Below are 20,675 nucleotides of genomic sequence, written 5' to 3' on the forward strand. Positions count from 1 at the left end.
ATTTTCACCACAAAGTATATCTTTTATAAGTCTGAATTCCAAATCAGGATTTGACCGGATGACTTTGTTCAGCTTACCTGTAGCTTCCGCAGCTACTTCTCCATGCGATGATTGCAGACACGTTTGAATGTTTTCAATAACAGCTAATGATTCAACAAGGGGCAGACCTGTAGCATCCATCTTCATTAACGATGCAGGCAATTTGCCAAAGTTTGATTTTATATACGTTAAGTCTTGCTGCACATTCTTTTTGCCGAATTCCATTCGCGCATATTTAATGCAAGCAGTGTCATTTACTGGAAAGCTGTCTTAAGACTTGAAACAGAAGAAATAATTCATTTACGTGATATTACGCCTAATCAGTGGCATTAAGTTCATTTATGGTAAATTTAAAAAAATCATTGCGTTTTCTGTTTAACCTATAGCGAGATTAAAGATTTCTTACAGATTTAACTGCTTCGAAATTATTGCAGTTAAAGGTTGCAGCATTTAGACAATTACCCCGTCTCATTGGAATAGGCTGTGGTGGCAAAGGTAAGTCCCACAAGCTCGCTCTCAGTGCAACAACATGAACAGGGGCTTTCAGTAATATCTTTAGTATGAAAATATTGTCAATTTATGGTTTAGAATATTAAATATTAAATTAATATTACCTCAAAACTCGAGAGGGTACGGGTTGGGAGAATCCTTACCACACAGTTGTGTGGAGTACGCTTTAATTAGCAGTCCCCTTGCTGCATTGAAGTTGGAAAACCCTGACAGGCTGCTGATAATAATAGTGATCGCAAATGGGACAAGAACTGGTCTTTTTTTATATTCTTGTTTTCCACTGTAATGGGAGTGGTCACAAATGGGACAAATTTTGCTGCGACTGTGACTGACTTGGCCCCATGTTACATTATTTTCAACAGGGACCAGCCTGATAAGTCTGTCAGTAGACGGCTGGCCTTGAGATTCTAACCCTGGCTCAGTCAGGTGGTGTTTGAAAGGGCTGTAGAACGTAAAATCAATTACATTATTATTCCTTAACGGGGGGTGGTACCTATAGCCTGACAAATCCTTCAACATGCCCTTTGTCCTATACTTTATCTCTGCACACCTTATTGACCGGCGGTATTTTTTTTTACGAGGTGGAAGAGTCCTGTGCCTCCCTCTACCTCGGAGTATTCATCGTACTCAAAATATAAATTAAAATACGATTGCACGGGCGTACGTTAGTATTATTTAAAATACAATTACAAACTTACTAACGGCTACAAAACATAAATGGAATGCCTCCACTGAACTTCCCAATTGGGAATTAGGAATTTAGTTGGCGCACAGAGTACAAGATTTTTTTCCACAATCATCACTTTGGTGGTTATGAAGGTTTAACTTCTTACATGCAAAGTTATGTTCTTATAGTTATCAGTAAGTGAGGCTATTGAAAATGAACGCATTGGCAGAATGCATCAGTAGAAAGTTCCGTAACACAGTTTTTTGGACATTCTAGGAGTTCATTTTTCTAGTTCCTTTTTAAATCCGCAAATGATGATGTACAGTGTTGTTACCCGAGCAGTAGCAACTGGTCACACTTAATCAGAATTTTTTTTCTCTTTCCCTATGAACTCTCAAATGAATTGTCACAGACTCTCAACAGATTCATAAAGTGACATGTGATTTACTGTTTGACCTACACCTTCAGCTTTGCTTATTGTATTGTCCTGTGGAAGTTTCTTGACTGTCTTTTAGTGTAAGCTTCCAGGTAAGAACATATAGCTTTTCATAGTGGACTGCCACAATAACTTTGTGTGGTATAAATAAAAGTTACTCCTTCTTCTCAAAGCAGTAGTGATAGTAGTGGAGCACAGTAGTCACGTGTCTCAACAATTCACCGTGGCTATTGTTTTACTTGCGTTGCATATTCATTATAGCGTTCTGTCGTCCCTCTTCGCACACCTGGCCTTCATTTTCACAACGGGCCGATGGCTTAAATGTTACGCTGCTTTAAATAAGCGTCAAGCATTTTCACAATACCAGCTGCCGAGAACTGCTTTTATTATTTATTTTCCACTGTAGTATTTTAGCTTGCAGGAATCCTGTTTTCTGCATCTATTTGATTTGTAATAACTTTCCAGTCTGCTATGTCTGTAATGTTACATTTAACTATAGTTTCATTCTTAACTAAAAAAATCTATTAGATCTGCCATTTTTTAACTGCCTTGGAGATTACTCTATTGAAAATGAAATGAAACATATTTGTTGGTGTAATATTGTTAGAGTATTGTCATGATGATTGCTTTTAAAACTGTATGCTTCTTTGTGCTAGCAGTATTGTCAACCTGTGATGAAGAAACAGCTACTGAACTCCTATGTTGATACACAATGGAATTCCTCGTTGCTGAGGTTTTAATACTGCTTAGGCAATTAAATTGTTACTAAACATTAATACGTGCCTTTAAAATGTTTTAATACTTCCTTGACCTGAGTACTATGATTGAATCGGCTGGAGCTGAAAAGTAAAAATTGGACATTGAACATTCATTGTTCTGAAATATTGAATCAAGGGCCTTCAAACGACATAAGAAAGAATTAGGAGGCCTTGTCTTTACTTAAAAAAAAAAAACACCCCTAGGTATACTGCTATCAGTCCAGTATGGCCATATTCCTTGCTTAATGATCTCCACACTGAAAGATTCCCCCCTTTATTTTGTGCCATTTCCTGGTTGCTCGTTACAGTCGAAACTGCTTAACACGTCCCTCTCTACCGCATTTCCCTGGTAATTACGTCATTATTCCAAAATCCTAATGCATGTCCTATCAAATGCATGTTAAGGAAATCTGGATAGCACATTTAAATCACTCAATCACTCAATATTACTGGCCTGGGTGAGAATTTGATAGAGGACTTAATTATATGGCTCTAGCATGTTGGCCTACAGCTGCAGGGAGCATCAGTCTCGAGCCAGTCTTTGATGTGGACGTGTGTTTCTTTGGATTGCGCAACAGTAGCTTGTGTGCTGTGTTGGTGCTTAATTTTATGTTCGTAAGTGCATTGTGTAACAGCATATGTAAATTAGGCCTTCTGCACGTATGTATACCGTTGACATTTTTTTGAAATCCGCAGCCTTTGTCCAGTCATTTGGCCAGGTCAGGAATGGAATGAATGAAGCCCTCATCTAGTGGGAGGATAGGAATTGTGTCGGCTGCCAAAGCTTGTCGCAGTCTTGGGGCAATGATTAATGAATGACAGATGAAAAGATATTGGAGTGTGTTGCTGGAAAGAATTCATCATTTCACAGTTCCAGTTCCCCGGGTACTGTTAATGAGCCTCCACCATTCCCTTGTATTCATGTACGTCTTCTCTATGATGTCTGCTATTGTTGATCCCATGTCTTTGATGTCCATCTTAACTACCGTATTTACTCGTGTATTAGGAACCCCCCCCCCCCCTGGCTTTTCGAGATGAAAATGAAAAAAATTGATCTCGCATATAAGACCCCCAACATAATTTATCAGAGAAGAACAATGATTCCATTTCAAAGCAGGTACAAGTCTTATTGCAGCTCTGATGACATTGCACAAATATGTGAAATGTTTCGTCCGTATGACCTATGCAATGAAAACGCGCGAATCCATGCGGTACCTACATCTGTGCTTCGCAGTTAAGAAGTGTCCTTCTCCATAGCGTAGGTCTACTGCAGCTCTGGTGACGTCTCACAATTATTGTAGGTGAATAGGCCTAGCTTTGTGTCCGACGCGCGCATTGCAAGCATGCTATGTGTCTGTGTTTTGTAGTTAATAATTCGCCAGCGTAATGGTTAGCACAATTAGTTGCTTTTCTCGAGAGTCTGACTTCGATTCCCGATACTGAACTGCCAGATATTTACGAATGGTCGGAAGGTTGAATGCGGTAAATGCGGTACCGGGTACATGTAACTCCTTTCCACTGGAGGGTGTCTAAAAAGAGCTGGACCAACTCGGTATCAGGAAAAGCGTTTACGTTAGTTGTGAAATATTCGCGGTTGTTGCTATTTATACACCAGGCGAGACCATTTACAAAGTGTTTAATATCTCGTAACTTGGGTCAATATAGGTATACCTATATTTGGAGAGAAGTAAGTTTAAAATGTGATACAAGCTATCCTATTAAGAGTATTGTTTTACACGCCATCATACCTAACAAATAATAATTTTATGTCCCCACGCAGGCCTTCTTTAAACGATTTTTGGTGATCCCAAACATAACAGGGTACCGGTATGTGTTAATAAAAAGAGACAACCCATGTACGAAATTAAACATTCTGGTAATAAAACGCATTACCGCCACAGCTGTAGATATCCATAAGTGCGGTATATTTTCCTGTTATTTATTTTTATTCTTTCCGTCGAGGAACTTTTGGCACTATCAGGGCGATAATATACCTAACCTAAACAATGTGGTCTGTCTTATCTTATGGACAGCTGTTTACAAAATCCTGGTAATACATGTAGAGAACAAGCGTGAAATAAGGGTCTGTGTTTCAACAGCCGCAGTTGCCAAAAGACTATTTCCAGTTACTATGTATTACATTCGGAAGGACTGGCTTCTGCTACGTATACACCAATTGGGAATATCAGAGACCATCTCCAGAAACCATTTGGGAATAGATTCACACTGTTTAGACTCTGTAGTTGAAAACTGTTGAAAAAGACGGGATCTCGTATAATCTCGATTGCAGTCCATGGCTCAAAAGGAATAAAGCATGACTGACGAGATGGCAGTGAAAATGACAACCCCTGAATTGCCGGTAGCAGGGCAAAGAACTTGACGGCGCAAGACTATAATATTCAAATGAAAGCAGTGATAAAGTTTACTGTGGTAGGCCTACTGCTGAACTGACAGACAAATGACTGGCCATTAAGTTCCTTTGTATCAGTATTTAATTATATGATAACACGATACCCTTATCCCCTTTTTCTACGGGTTCGAGTATGAAGTGAGACGAATCTTCGTGTCGAGTTTTGACGGCCATATGCCCTTCCTGACCTCAGCCTCACCAGAGGAATTAATGAATTGTAACGAATGATATGATGTGAGTTACTAAAACGGACTTTTGTATGTACCGTAGGCCTAAAAGTCGTGTTCACCCTTTATTGTCTTTTTACGTTTTGAGATACTGCCTTCTAACGAAAATAGCCAGTATAACTTAAATATGTTCAAATTTTGGTAAATAATAGTACAGAATGTGTACACGTCCAATTTATAGCTCCTTATAGCCTAGAGGTCATGTGTTAACTGCACAAAACTTTGAGGTTACCGCATATTGGACCCTCCTTGACTATTTTTGGCTGTAAAAGCGGGGGAGGGGGAAGATGGTCTAATACGCCAGTAAATGTGGTATGTCTATCCAACGTGTTCTGGGCCTTCCCGCACTTTTTCTTTCACCTCTCTCCTTAGGTGGTTTGGCCATTCTTTCTGGTTCCATCCTGAATAGTGTTGTGTTGCGATTTCGCGCCTGATAGTGTATGCCAGCTGGCTCACTTAACTGTTCTCCTCTTCTCGTAAACATTTTGAGACACAGTGCCGAACTTTGCGTGAGCTGTGCTACTACAGTTAAAATTGAAATAATTGATAAATAGATTCAGCCTATTCAATACAAAAGAATAAGAGATGTAGTGAATTACGCTCCCATTTAATAAGTGGAAATGGTACCAGTTTCGACCCTACTCCAGGTCATCGTCAGCCGATTAAAACATGAAAAACAATCCATAGGAAAAGGAAGTACACTCCGGATCTGTAAAAGAGGCGATATAAATGAACGGGGGTAGACACTGTAAAACTCAGAAGTAAAATGCAAGTCACTCAAAAGAAAACAGCGCAATTCTCTGAGCGGCAGCATGGCACAGGCAGCGCTAGGCAAAGTCCGACAATGTTTACGAATGGCGGAGAACGGTTAAATGAGCCAGTTTTTAAACACTGTCAGGCACAAAGTCACATCCATGAAACACGAAGATCCATAATCGTGCAGGAGTTGTTTTTCATTTTTTAATCGGTTGACGATCTGGATTAATGTCGAAACTGGTACCATTTCTACTTATTATTAAATGGGAATGTAATTCACATTTCTTATTCTTTTGTATTGAATAGGTTGAATCTACAGTAAAACCTCGTTAATTCGAAGTCGTTGGGACTAAAAAATAGGACTTCGAATTACGTGATTTCGAATTAACCGCCAATTCGCAATTCAGAAGTACCAACCCTCGCTGCGTTACAAAATATTCTAAGGCCTGTGTAGGTGGTAAGAACGGTAGGGGTTGGCCAAGGTATGAATATGACAAGCAGATTAGAGCAGATGTAGGATGCAATAGTTACATAGAAATGAAAAGGTTAGCACAGGATAGGGTGGCATGGAGCGTTGCATCGAACCAGTCTATGGGCTGATGACTCAAACAACACAACAGACTATCCTAGATCTTTTCTCTTGTCACACTGTCATATGCTTTCTCGACATCCAGGAAAACCATGAAGAGATCCTTGCCTTTCTTCCACTGTTTTTGTATCAACATTCGGATGCTGAAAATTAGGTCCATTGTTGACCTATCAGCTCTGAAGCCAAATTGATCTCCTAGTTGCTCCTCAAAAATGATTCTCGGTTGTTGCAGGTGATAAATATCATAATTGATCCATATTGAAGATGCTATACGTAGGATGCTAAAAAGTTTATTATGTCACCTATTCTATACATTAGAAATTTTAAACATTTAGGAATCTATTATTAATTCCATATGATACATGTTTTGCCCTTGTTTGAGGGCATCATCAGTTATAGTACTACCTTAAGGCATAAGTCGTGTACCTGTTTTGTAATTAAATTGTAAATACTTAGATACATAATTGTCATAGTACAGTGGGAAAGTCAAGAGAAAAACAAAGTTCATTGATGATATAGATAACAATATATCAGCCGTAGGCTGTAAATTACCAGTTGTGAAGTATAACAGCATCAAATTGGTAGATTATTTCCTACAAAGGATGACTTAACGTTAACATGGGGCAGTTTAAGGGAAAGTAAGTTACTTGTACTAATAGGTAAGACCACAGAGTATTTGACAATGTCCAGCAGCAGTGGTCCATAAAAAGTATTGACGTTTTATTATCAGAAATGCTGGTAACTGTTACTAAAATTTCATTAAACGTAACTGTTACTAAAATTTCATTAAACAGTGTTCAATAAGAACACAACGTTCATTTATAAATGGAGTTTAAAGGGTTTATATTAACTTATTTATAGACACTGTATTCGGCACCAATGCATACAACCACAGGGTATTTTAGCAGTGGTGGTCCGAAGAATAATTGACACTTCTCTATCAGAAAATCATAGGAAATTATAAAGTTTATATATATTTACATGGAAGGAGTGTGGGGAGAAAGGGTATCACTTCTGTCTTTGAAGCATAAGTTGTCTTTTTAAAAGTATCACTGTTGATCTTTGTAGAGTGATGCGAGACATATCACCAACAGATGCTGCAGAACATTAGAATGGACAAATACACTGACACTCTTCAAATGTTGATGGCACTTAAATTTGTTTCCTTCCTTTGCCTCGGCAGCACTGCAGTGCACTTGGGCCCCTACAAACAGTGTCGATGTAGAGGTGTATTCTAGCAAGTACAGCATGATTGTAATTGATAGGCGGTCTCGAATGAAGGAGGATACCATTCAAACAATTGGCATGTTTTACTTCATCATTGAAATTACTCTTCCTTGTAGATCTGTTGTACTGTGATGGATGAATATGTTCCGAATAGTAAATTTCACTTTGAAATTGTGCTTGTAAATTTGTAAATATGCATATTCATGTATGGTAATACTTCTTACAATATTACGCTGATGTTTGTCTTATTTTCCGTAGTGTGTTCAAACCTGCATAACGAGCAATTTGTGATTAAACAGTGTGATTTTATTCCGAACTGTTCTGTGCAATTTTGCAAATTATGCCTGTTTTTAACAAATTTGCTATAAAAGGCTAGATCTGAGAACTATAGATGCTACAAAATGCTAAAATTGAAAATCAAAACATTAAATGTGATTTTTAATAATAATCAATCAGTTTCCTTGATGTGATGTATTTCTCATTCCTGGTGCCGTACTCCCATTGTTTCTTCAAAGATACTGAAGTATTTCTTGATTGACTTATACTGAGCTTTAGCGACTTTGAAGAATTCTTCAGCATTTGGAACAGTGCATAGTCATGATTTTACTGCTGTCCAGGCCATTTGTTCGACCCGCCCACCAATGGCATCTATCGCTCCTTTACCATGGCCAGCTGCTTCTACTCTAGTTTCCACATTGAGATCATAAGGCAAGTGCCACATATTGCAAGTTTTATACTTGTTCTTAAACTGGGAAGAAGAGTTAACTGAAAATATATTCAGCTTTATGAACTGATTTTCAAAGTGTGTTGAGTATGAGCCCAGAGCTCAAGGATTTGCTTCTGCTTTTTCACTCTACTCCTATACCCTCATTGTAGTCTTCCCATCTCCTCAGGTTCAGGAACACTGTCTTCTACACACTTTTCTTTTTCGTAACTTTTAACCCATTTCTTTCTCTATCCTTCTCCAAATATGCAGCCCATCTCTCTGGATTTTCAGATTTCGTTGCAGATCTCATTTTTGCCATTCGTCATCTCCCTGATTGTTTGAAGTCTGGGATGGAGTACTTGCTGGACACATTTGTGGCTGTACCCATTTAGTGCATAGGGCTATGTTGAGGTGTCTTACCATACTTTGAGTGCTGTCGTTGACAAATTCTTCCTGCACTGTCAGCTAGCCTCTTTATCACTCAGTATTGTTAAAGATGGTGGTTGGACGTCTCTGCAAGTCTGCTTGCGGTATACTGTGTGTTTCAAATTTAAATCGGCTTTCTTCACCTACTCGGCAACTTGGTGCACGTTAGGTATAGTTTGCTGGTCTCTACTGTATTCGGTTGCGAAAGTGCTTGTTGTTAAACCCGCGAATGGTCGCTAGCCGAAATGTAACGTGAGTGGTCGCGCGTGGTACTTTCTTTCACATTAAAATAAATATGACTTAATTCACAGTTTTGTGGGGCGTAAGGCTGAAATATACAACTGAAATAAAACGCAAGTTCTACCTTTTATATTTTGGATAAAAATGAAATGATTAGCTGTGAGAGAGAGAGAGATGGCGTATGGCTTTTAACGCCGGGAGTGTCCGAGGACACGTTCAACACGCCAGATGCAGGTCTTTTGATTTGACATCCGTAGGCGACCTGCGCGTCATGATGAGGATGAAATGATGAAAACGACACATACATCCAGGCCCAGTGTCAGCGAAATTAACCAATTAAGGTTAAAATTCCTGACCCCTTCCCCGTCGGAAATCGAACCCGAGACTTCTGTAACCAAAGGCCAGCACGCTAACCATTTAACCATGAAGCCGGACATGATTAACTGTTTATTAAAGACACAAATTACTTCTTAAAATAACATTGAATGTCCATGAAAATAACTTCCGCCTTGAAGTTGTAAAAAATAACATCTGACACATGCATTATATCTAGTAATATTTACGTACAAAACAAGGTTTCTGAACACAATAACATTCTCAAAAACAAGAAGGGCTCATAATACAAATACTAATGCGTACAACAGGAGTACGTTTCCCGTCATTAGTCGCACGATGAATCTCTCACGCAGCGTGCATGGACACATAGGAACCTTTGATCTGACTAGGGGAGGGGGGTGCTTACCCTTCAAATGTGAATCGCTCGACTCACGAAAGTATAAACTCAGCTAGACGAGGGAACAGTCCCCTCCCTTTCATTGTGAAGTAATATCACAATAAAAATTAATGTGAGTGAAAATCGCATATAGCGACCACTCGCGGGTTAAGTAATAGTCAACAAAATGTATCTTTATTCTTCCTTAACTGTGAAGTCAGATTTGTACATATACCTTTAGTCATTTTGGCAATTTAATGCAAGATTAATTTGAATATTTTCTATTTTAATATCTCTTGTTTGCTGTGGTGTTATGTTCCAGATCAATGGAGCCCTCTCAATCCAAAAGGAAAGAAGAAATATGAGCGTGATTTTCTAATTGGTTTAAAGAATGATCCACAGTCGAAAAAGAAACCAGACATCCTTCCTGATCTTGAAGTGGTCCTCAAAGATAACAGAGTAAGTGCATCAGATTTGCATTAAAACAGTATTTGTATATATAATTTCACTTTCTATGTTAGACATTTTAATTGTACACATTTTATAAACTTCCAGACGGTGGAGAAACCAGAAACTTTCTTGGCAGCGTATTGGCAGAGCATGATTTATTTTGCATGAACAGATAAGTGCTACTACTTGTACTTCCAATGAAGGACTGAGTCTTAACTCAGGAAAACTTGTTCTTTGAGGCACACGATTTCTAATTATTTACATTTTAGTTTTAATTGTAGGCCTAATGTTCCATATCTTGTTTCTACAGTCATTATTATGAATTACATTTCCTCTTGGAAAGCATCTCTGCTTTCAGTGTTGTCCTGCCTGCTAGACAGGAACCTAAGGGAGGGAAATAGAAACACTCAGGGGAGCCTGTAGTTAAACGGGAGGGGACTAACTGGACAAGAGAATACCATATAATCCCGAATATCACTGGTTCCAGTGGCATGTAAATCCGAAATGTAAGTTAATGAAATTTGGTAAATCAAAGAATATGCGGTAAATATGAAAGCTGCTGCTGTGGATGCACGACCATAATTTGTTTGAAAAGTGTGCCCGGATAGCTGATCTCGTGGGATACAATACTTTGCGAGAGTCGAGACAGTTCGTTATGGAAGTCTACCTCGCTCGCATTTGAGTTCCGTATCTGTTACAACTTGTAAATATCATTTTTGATTCGTATTGTTCATATTCAATTGAAATAATAAAATAACTTACTGTTATTATTTCAATTCCCTATCTGTCCCGTGAAGGTGCAGTCTCGATAGTAAGCGATGGATTCAAAAGAGCGTCTGCGGTCATTTACTGTGCGTGAGCAAAGGTGAAATATACATAAATCGTGCCGTTGGCAGAAATTGCGATTTTGATAAATCTTGTATTTGTGATTATCGGAAGAAATACTTCTAAAAAGTAATGGCGATCGCAGAGCGTTCCATAGGTGGAGTGTAGTGTTTTTGGAAATTGAAGAACGACTCCACAAATTTGTTATAGGAAAATGTCAGTTAGGATATGGTGTTTGTTGTGAAATGTCTCAATTGAAAGCACTAGAGATCTCAAAAGAACTCAAAGCACAGGGTTTTACTGCAAGCCGCGGATGGATCCGAAACTTTTATCCTACGAAGGGATTTTGCATTCGGAGACGTACGTCTATTTCACAACATCTCCCTGGGTCGTATCAAGAAAAATTAACGGCCTTTCACCTTCACATTATTCATTTGAGGAATCAAAATTCTTATTTGCTGTTACAAGTTGCGAATGCTGAGCAGACGCCTGTCTATTTTGATCTGCCGTTGGAAAATACAATGGATACGAAGGGTTCTAAAAGTGTAACCATCTGTACAGCTGGTAATGAACCTCAATGATGCACAATAATGTTGTGCGTATTAGCGGATGGAACCAAACTCCCTCCATGTGTGGTTCCGAAAAGTAAAACGCTTTCGAAAGGAAACTTGCCGTCCAGTGTTATTGGTAGAACACGAGTCCGGCTGGATGGACAGTGCGTTGAGGGCTGGATGAGGTGTGTTTGGCAATGTCGCCCAGGAGCTTTGTTACAAAAACAAAACATGCTTGTGGTGGACAGTTACCGTGGCCATAAAACTGACGCCTTAAAAGGATATGATGAGGAAAGGAAAAACTGATGTTGGGATACTTCCTGGAAGGCTGACTTCTATTCTACAGCCGTTGGGTGTGTGCGTGAACCGGCCTTTCAAAACTGCAATAAAACAGTTGTGCACCGAATGGATGTCTGATGGTGATCACGCATTAACACCCACCGGACAAGTGCAGAGGCCTGAAGTGGGACAAATATGCAGCTGGATCAAGTCTGCATAGGCTCACATTCCCAACGATCTAGTGTGCAAAGGATATAAGCAGACGTGCCAAATATCCCGATTTGAGCGGGAGACTTGGTTTTTCATAGTTCCTCCCGATTGCCTGGACCAATCTCCCGATTTTCAGAGCAGTAACAGTAATATTCATATTATTTTAAACTCCTTCAGATTTCTTCGTTCTATTGATATATGGCTGGTCGATAGTAGTTCTAATAATGATGGCAGTGTGGGGCACAGTGGCCTGTCGTGTGTGTCTTCTTTGCTCTATAATACAGTCATTCTCTTTGCAAGCGAGTAACATTCTCTTTGGAGTAACCTAGATCAATCAATACTGATTTGCATTTAGGGCAGTGACCCAGGTGGCAGATTACCTACCTGTTGTTTTCCTAGCCTTTTCTTAAACAATTTCAATGACATTAGAAATTTATTGAACATCTCCTTTGGTAAGTTATTCCAATCCCTAACTCCCCATCCTACAAATGAATATTTGCTCCAAATTGGCCTCTTGAATTCCAATATTACCTTCATGTTGTGATCTTTCCTAATTTTAAAGACGTCACTCAAACTTGTTCATCTACTAATGTCATTCCACGCCATCTCTTCGCTGACAGCTCGGAACATACCCTTATAATTTGCATAAATAATTTGTATGCAAATTATAGCAAATTTCAATACGGGTCTAAATATCAGATTAGTAACATGTAACATACTACTTAGTTGAGCAGCTCATCTTTGCAACATTTTTGTAATACAACTCTTCTGTCGGATATCACCCCGAACAAATTGAGCTGCTTTTCTTTGGATTTTTCCAGTTCTTGAACGAAGTAATCCTGGTAAGGATCCCATACGCTCGAACTATACTCCAGAGCCTTATATATCCTTTCCTTTACATCCTTACTACAACCCCTAAACACCCTGATAACCATGTGCAAAGATCTGTACCCTTTATTTACAATCCTATTTATATGATTACCCCAGTGAAGATCCTTCCACTGAGCTCGATAGCTGCAGTCGCTTAAGTGCGGCCAGTATTCGGGAGATAGTAGGTTCGAACCCCACTGTCAGCAGCCCTGAAAGTGTTTCTCCGCGGTTTCCCATTTTCACACCAGGCTGTACCTCAATTAAGGCCGCGGGCTTTTCCTTCACACTCGTAGCTCTTCCCTGTCCTATTGTCGCCGTAAGACCTATATGTGTCGGTGCTACGTTATGCAACTAGCAAAAGAGAAGATCCTTCCTTATATTAACACCCAGATACTTACGATGATCCCCAAAAGGAAGTTTCACCCCATTGACGCATTCAATTGCACTTATTTTTGCCAGTAGTCTCCCGTGATCCACCCTATCAAATGCTTTAGATAGGTCAATCGCGATACAGTCCATTTGACCTGATTCCAAGGTATCTGCTATATCTTGCTGGAATCCTACAAGTTGAGCTTCAGTGGAATAACCTTTCCTAAAACTGAACTGCCTTCTATTGAACCAGTTGTTAATTTCTCAAACCTGTCTAATATAATCAGAAAGAATGCCTTCCCAAAGCTTACATACAATGCATGTCAAACTTACTGGCCTGTAATTTTCAGCTTTATGTCTATCATCCTTTCCTTTATACACAGGGGCTACTATATCAACTCTCCATTAATTTGGTATAGCTCCTTCAAACAATAATCAAATGTGTACTTCGCATATGGTACTATATCCCAACCCATTGTCTTCAGTAAATCCCCCGAAAACTCATCAATTCCAGCTGCTTTTCTAGTTTTCAAAGTTTGTATCTTATTGTAAATATTATCATATGTAAATTTGAATAGTATTAGTCACCTCCTCTATCTGGACATCGTCCTTGTAACCAAGAATCTTTACATAATGTTGACTGAATACTTCTGCCTTTTGAAGATCTTCACATACACACACTCCTTATTCATTAATTATTCCTGGAATGTCATTCTTGGAACCTGTTTCTGCCTTGAGGTACCTATACATACCCTTCCATTTTTCATTACAATTTGTATGACTGCCAGTTATGGTTCCCATCATGTTATCCTTAGCTGACTTCTTTGCTGGATTCAATTTCCTAGTAAGTTCCTTCAATTTTTCCTTACTTCCACAGCCATTTCCAACTCTTATTTCTTTCTAACCTGCACCTCCTTAGTCTCTTTATTTCTCAATTATAATAGGGTGGGTCTTTACCATTCCTTACCACCTTTAAAGGTACAAACCTGTTTCCACAGTCTTCAACACTTTCTTTAAACCCATCCCAGAGTCTGTTTACATTCTTATTTGCTGTTTTCCACCGATCGTAATTACTTTTTAAAAACTGCCTCATGCCTGCTTTATTATTAAGGGTTATGAATTCCATGAACCCAGGACTCCCCACTGCTAAAGCTCTCCCCAAAATAAACAAAGCCGGAGTTCCCATTCGCCCAACTGTCAACTATAGACCAAGCCCCTTATACAAAATATCACAATTTATCCAATGTTTCTTAAGAAAAAATGATCAATTTTTATCTGAAAAGTCTATTAAAAATACATCAGAACTAATAGAAAAACTAAAGTTCAATATGCAACCTGCTTACTCGATCCACTCTTTCGATATTGTAAATATTTACCCAAGCATACTAGTATCAAAATTAATTCCGATAATTAAAACAATGTAAATAAAAACGGCCACTTAAGCAGACTAGAGATACAAGACTTTATCGCAGTATTAAAACTAATCGTATACAATAACTTTTCACTTTCGACAATGTCATATATCAACAACATGGTTTGGCAATGGGGTCACCGGCCTCGGGCATCTTGGTAGAAATATACCTAGACCTCGTCGAATACACCGAAATTGACAATGAATTTTTAAACATTCACTTCTGGGCCGATATGTTGACGATGTTTTCGTAATCATGGACGAGAAATCAATTAACTCTTCCACCACCCACTTAAGCCTCAACAATATTGATCCTCATATCAAATTCACACTAGAATCCGAATCTAATCAAAAAATCAACTTTCTAGATTTAACTATCACTAGAAACTCAGATTCTTTCAGTTATAAAATATTCAGAAAATCTACTCAAACAGCCTCCACCATTTGCCAAGATTCAGTGCAGCCCCATTCCCACAAACGAGCTACATACAATAAGCTAGTTCATCGAGCCTTTAGCATACCTATGTCAGAGAAAGATCTAAAGAACGACTTTAAAACAATCCGCGCAATGGCAAAATTCAACGGCTTCAGCAATCATTTTATAGAAAGGATAATCAATAAACACATCATTACCCTAAAACTACCCTCAAAAAGGAAATAACTAAACCTCTTAACATTTTCCACCTTTACGATCAACAATGATATTTACAAGTTAACCAATATCTTCAAGACACAAGGCGTTAAAATAGCTTTCAGAACCAACAATAAAAACATGAACGTTTTACACAATACTTCACACATCAACAAGACCAGCAGGTTTTTAAAATCAGTAGTTTATAGGATCAAATGCAATACCTGTGAAAAATCCTACATTGGGCGAACCGGAAGAAACTTCAGTATTAGATACAATGAGCACACTAATGCAATAAAATAAAGTTTTCAGCTATCGGCCAACACATGCAAAATTATAACCATAATTTTACCAATATCGAACAGGAGATAGACATCCTCGAATTAGCAAACAAGGACCCTTTACGAAACATAATGGAAAATTATTACATACACCTAGACCAACACTTGAACGCTAATTACAATCTTAAAGGAATCTCAGAGAAACCCATCATACTTTTCGATTTATTTATCACTTTTCTCAGAAACAATATTGCAGCCAACCAAAACTCAATCCTAACTTTAATGAAAGGTACTTTTCGGTGACAATTACCCTTTCTCCCGCACCCTTCAGCTCCGCCTGAAACCTCCCCTCCCCCTCATCCTCCCCGCAGCCACCTTCACTCCTACCCCGCACGCGCCTGCCCTCCTCCCCGCCCATATTTCTCTTCCCGCCACCAGTCGCACATCATCAGCTAAACTATACACACTGCAGAGCGAGGTACGCAGAAAGAGGAAAAGGTTGCCATAAAGTGAAAGGACCTAGGCTGCTCTTGTCACCTAATTAATCTTGCTGCAGAGAAGGGTGCGGCGTGCTTGCCCGAAAATGTAGATGAAAGTATAATTGATTTATTTTATTATCTGGAATTGAGTGCAAAGAGGAAAGAAAAATTCAGAGAATTTGACTTTACACAACACACAGATCAGGAAGATTCTGAAGCATGTGCCTACTTGATGGTTATCATTAAGGTGGTGTTTGGGTTTTGCATCAGTAGGACTCTTTGGTTACTTTATTCAGGAGAGGAATTGTGAGTAAGGATTCCCAGATGGGAACTTTGAAGACTTACAAAATTCCTAAGCAGAGATTTGAAGGATTGTCATAACATTTCACCTCACTCCTCGGTTGAAAGGAAAACCCAGTTATGAGTTGACTTTAAAAAAATGAAAATACTGATGACACTAAGAGCCATGCATTGTACATGAAGGACTCGTGTTCCTTTCATCAAATTTATATAAATCTTTTTGCCTTTGTCTCAATTTTTATGGATTTCAGTCAAGTATGCCGCACATCCACTTATTGAGGTTAGTTTTGGAGGAACTATTGAAGACTGTGGTGGCCAAGTTTGTGAAGCCACACATTATTAAAAGCTCTCTCCGTGATGTTGATTATCATACTCCAGCAAATTAAAAGGATGATTGTGCTCTGGTGATAATATTTACAATCACTATTAAGCAGGTTCAACAACTGATGATGTATTTACAGGTCGAAACCAGTACCGTTTTTTAATGTAAATAATCCCAAACACTTTGTAAAATAAAGAATTGATTAGGTGGAAAACTCATCCTTCATACGTAAGTATTCTGTTTCATGCATGAATACTTACATTTTTGTAGCCCAAACATAATGATCAGATGGCCGTGGTTGATTTCGTCCATCGTATCTCTGTTTGAGGAAGGGAACTGTAGTTCATTTCTGGCTTCCAGGTAGTGTTTGTGATGATGTGGGATGTGTTGATTGTATGTTGATGTTATCTGGTAGATCTGGGATCATTTAGTGTTGGTTTTTGATACAAATATGTTGTGCCTTTTGTGCTCTGATTGTCAGCCATCTTGTTTCGTTGACAGTCCATAGATAACGCTACTTAGAGAGAAACTTGAGACCCTCGGTTTACGTGTATACTATATTTGCCCTAAGTGTCAGCCATGCCTTTTTATTTGCCATCCCTGCCATGGAAACCATGAAGACAGACACACTACATGCACTCACCAGCGTTGCATAAGTCATGGAATTTATACTTCTCGGTGCCATTATAATGGACGTTATGTATATAGTCTTTAAATCTTTCGTGGGTGTAGATATTTGATAGTTGATGAGTGTAGTGTGGTTGACTTTTATACATGTCATGATTGTCGTATATTCTAGTATTCCGTTGCCTCATTCAGAAAATCAAGTCGACACGGCAGTGATGTTACAAGATCACGTGGCTTGTTTTATGTTCTTTTCTGGATAACAGCTCATCGACAAGAATATTTCAATCGTAAGTTATATGGTCACAGATACATGTTCATAATATGGCTAATAATCTTTCCGACGAACAACAATCACACGGTGTACAATGTACGCACTGTGGAAAATATTATCGATCCGATAGGGGCGTAAGCATACACATTAGCAGAGCTCACCCTGCAGTGCACAGAGATACCCTGGTCAAGAAGCAGAGTAAAATCAGCATTTTACGAAATTCCCCAGAGGATCGTCAGTCCAATGAAACCACAACCAATACCGCTACTACTCCAGCTCCGAATATGGATGAGTACAATCGCGAACTGATTAAATGGAAATCAAAGTTTTCTGAAAACCTAACAGACGACCCCTTCGAGGCCGTTATTGACTTTGTCCAATTCTTAGCTTCAGTACCACATATTCTTCCCGGGCCGAAACACCCCGCCCAGAAATATTATGAACTGAGAAGAAAAGGCCAACTTAATTCTGCCCAATGTTCATATAGGACCTCATCAAACCCTGAAAGATCAACGAAAAGGGGAAGAGAAAAGATAAGGAAGTACATGTATGAATCCACTCAGTTCTACTATTACAATCAGCGGCGAAAGCCATATGCAATGTATTTACAAACGAACAACCAATTTGCAGCCTGAAAAAAGATGTACTGCACACATACTTTTCGGACATATTTTCTAGGCCGAACAACCACAAAAGACCGGAATACCCTCAAAAAGGCACTGAGAGTGAACTCGTGGGGACTAATGACCTATACAATTCGGTCATATCTAAAGAAGACATTATTCAGGCAACACAGAAAATCAAGATAGACACCGCAAGCGGTCCTGACCACGTAATCGTCCGAGGTATTAAAAACAGCACGATTTCAGAGATAATCGCAATCGCCACTAGAATGCTAACAACAGGGTTAGTACCATCGACTTTCAAGAAAGCCCGTACAATTCCGGTTCTTAAAGGAGGTGATGTAAATGATCCCAGTAACTGGCGTCCAATTACTATATGCTCAGTTATTAGATGGGTCTTCAAGAAAGTTCTTGATAAACAGCTTCGGAACTACGTTGTGTTACATGACAATCAGAGGGGTTTCACTAATACACCCGGTACTTACAACTACCAGCAGACGTTCCGGATCACATGATATACACCGAAAGGAAGTATAAAGGCCTCGGTTTATTTCGCGCCACTTGGGAAGCCAAACTACAGCATATTAACATCTCTAATTAATTATTGCTTGCAAATAATGGCTACATTAATGCAACTAGGAACCTCGAACAGGAACGTACAATTTGTTTGCAAGATCTAGGCATAGAAATGATCGAGTCATGTCCAAAAATAGCCATCTACCCAATGTAAGGAACCAGGAATGAGTTAGCTGGAAAATTTATAATGTCCAATAACGGACCATTTATATTGGTATTATATATTTACTCATTCGGAACAAATATTACAGATTCCCTATGGGAATCAACATCTGTCATTCCGCAGTATCTTTAGTGAAGAAAATATTCCAAACATTAATTCAGGGTCTATGTTAATTGAACTGAGTGTTGTGTACAGTTTCCTAAATAAATGTTTAAAGTGTAAATATTGTGACAGTGAAAGTAGTATTGAACGTCTTAAAGTTGTAAATAGTAGAAGAGTTTAGCCTCAAAACTTAATCATTATGTGCAGTGTCTGTGGTCATGAGGAATCTGTATATACTTCAGGGGTAAATAACAAGAGGCTTTATAATGTGAACACAAGACTAGCTTATGGTATGCCGTGTATACAAAGGGTATAAAGCAACACAAACTTTCTGTGCAATTATGGATCCTCCTCCACCTCCTCGATTTGATCGCTACAATAAAGTGTTAATAGGGTGCCTTGAAGATGTAAGTAGCATGTCCTAAAAAACTGCTATAAAAGAATCAGTGGAGAAAAATGATGGGAATTGTAATACAGCAGCTGTATTTGATAGATGTTGGCAGAAAAGTGGCCATACTTCTCTTACGGCCGGTTTCTGGTACACCACAGTTACCTGTGAGTTACTTAAAAGCGCTTGTAACTTTAACTGTGCTGTTAACTTTAATGAGTTTCCGGAAACTTAAATCCAGATTTATAAGCCCTGGTAATAAACAGTACAGATATCGTCATGTTTAGTACCTCTCGTCCTCCGATAGATGTCTCTACGCAAATGTTTTTAAGGTTTTTTTTGGTTATATCTAGTTACTTTTACTAGCAGAAGTTTTCTACAATGTAAAATGGTTGGCAAATATATACACATCATGTCAATCAGTCTGATTTAGCATGTAAATACTCTCTCACAATATGAAAATACGTACGATCAAATGATGCAAAAATTAGGTATATATTACTTCCTCTTCTTTCTTATTGACAGTATGCAGACATCGTCTTAAATTTCACCTTGAACGTTGTCGTCAATCAGATCACTTTTCATTGATCCAGAACAGAACAAGCGTAAACAAAAATAATTACATAAATGAAAACGTGCCGCGCAGTTTGGAACCTATCATTCCGGCACTGAAGTTCTGCACTGATGGTGCGATATCCATCTGTTCTCGCTGCAAACGTTGCCTTTTTTTTTTTTTTTACACTGGCCACGCAACATGCATTGACAAAAATACTCTCGTAACTGCTGACGTAAAGTCCACTTGAGAACTTCAATCGAACGTAGCGAGCTAACCCTGACTCACGGTGTGAAGTGTGTTGAAACAGATAAGATGACACACGTCGTCTCCCTGCAAGGCTTTTAATTAAAGAAGTCCAGATATTTTATGTTTATTAGGAGTCTATGAGACCTCACGTCACTAGTTAAAGGATATAATAGCATTAAAAAGCAATGAAAAATCGATATTTATTATTCAGCAGGTTAATATTAAATGCATACCGGTACCTAAGATATTTATTATTTGGTACATAATTTCAGATTGTGTTCACTACGGTAATTGTTGGTGGGACTCATGATTCAAAGCCTGTCGAAAGAGATCTTAACATTATAGCTGCACTCAAAGATCAATTAGAGCCTGATGAAAATCCGACTCGAGTTCTTTTATTTGACGGTTTATTTCCGGTATTGGAAGATATATCTACAGTAGA

At 38.7% G+C, this 20,675-nt stretch overlaps 1 protein-coding gene across 5 annotated transcripts in view; it reads left to right on the plus strand.

Annotated features, from left to right (window-relative positions):
- The window catches only part of LOC136876417 (eukaryotic translation initiation factor 4 gamma 1), a 700,368-nt gene that overhangs the window by 499,317 nt on the left and 180,376 nt on the right, over positions 1-20,675 (plus strand). For all 5 annotated transcript variants that reach the window (XM_067150372.2, XM_067150376.2, XM_067150374.2 and 2 more), the window contains one exon: positions 10,026-10,162. In XM_067150372.2, the coding sequence (XP_067006473.2) occupies positions 10,026-10,162 (137 nt within the window). The remainder of the gene's footprint in view (positions 1-10,025; positions 10,163-20,675) is intronic.

Source organism: Anabrus simplex, chromosome 6 (genome assembly GCF_040414725.1).
Source record: "Anabrus simplex isolate iqAnaSimp1 chromosome 6, ASM4041472v1, whole genome shotgun sequence".
NCBI lineage: Eukaryota > Metazoa > Arthropoda > Insecta > Orthoptera > Tettigoniidae > Anabrus > Anabrus simplex.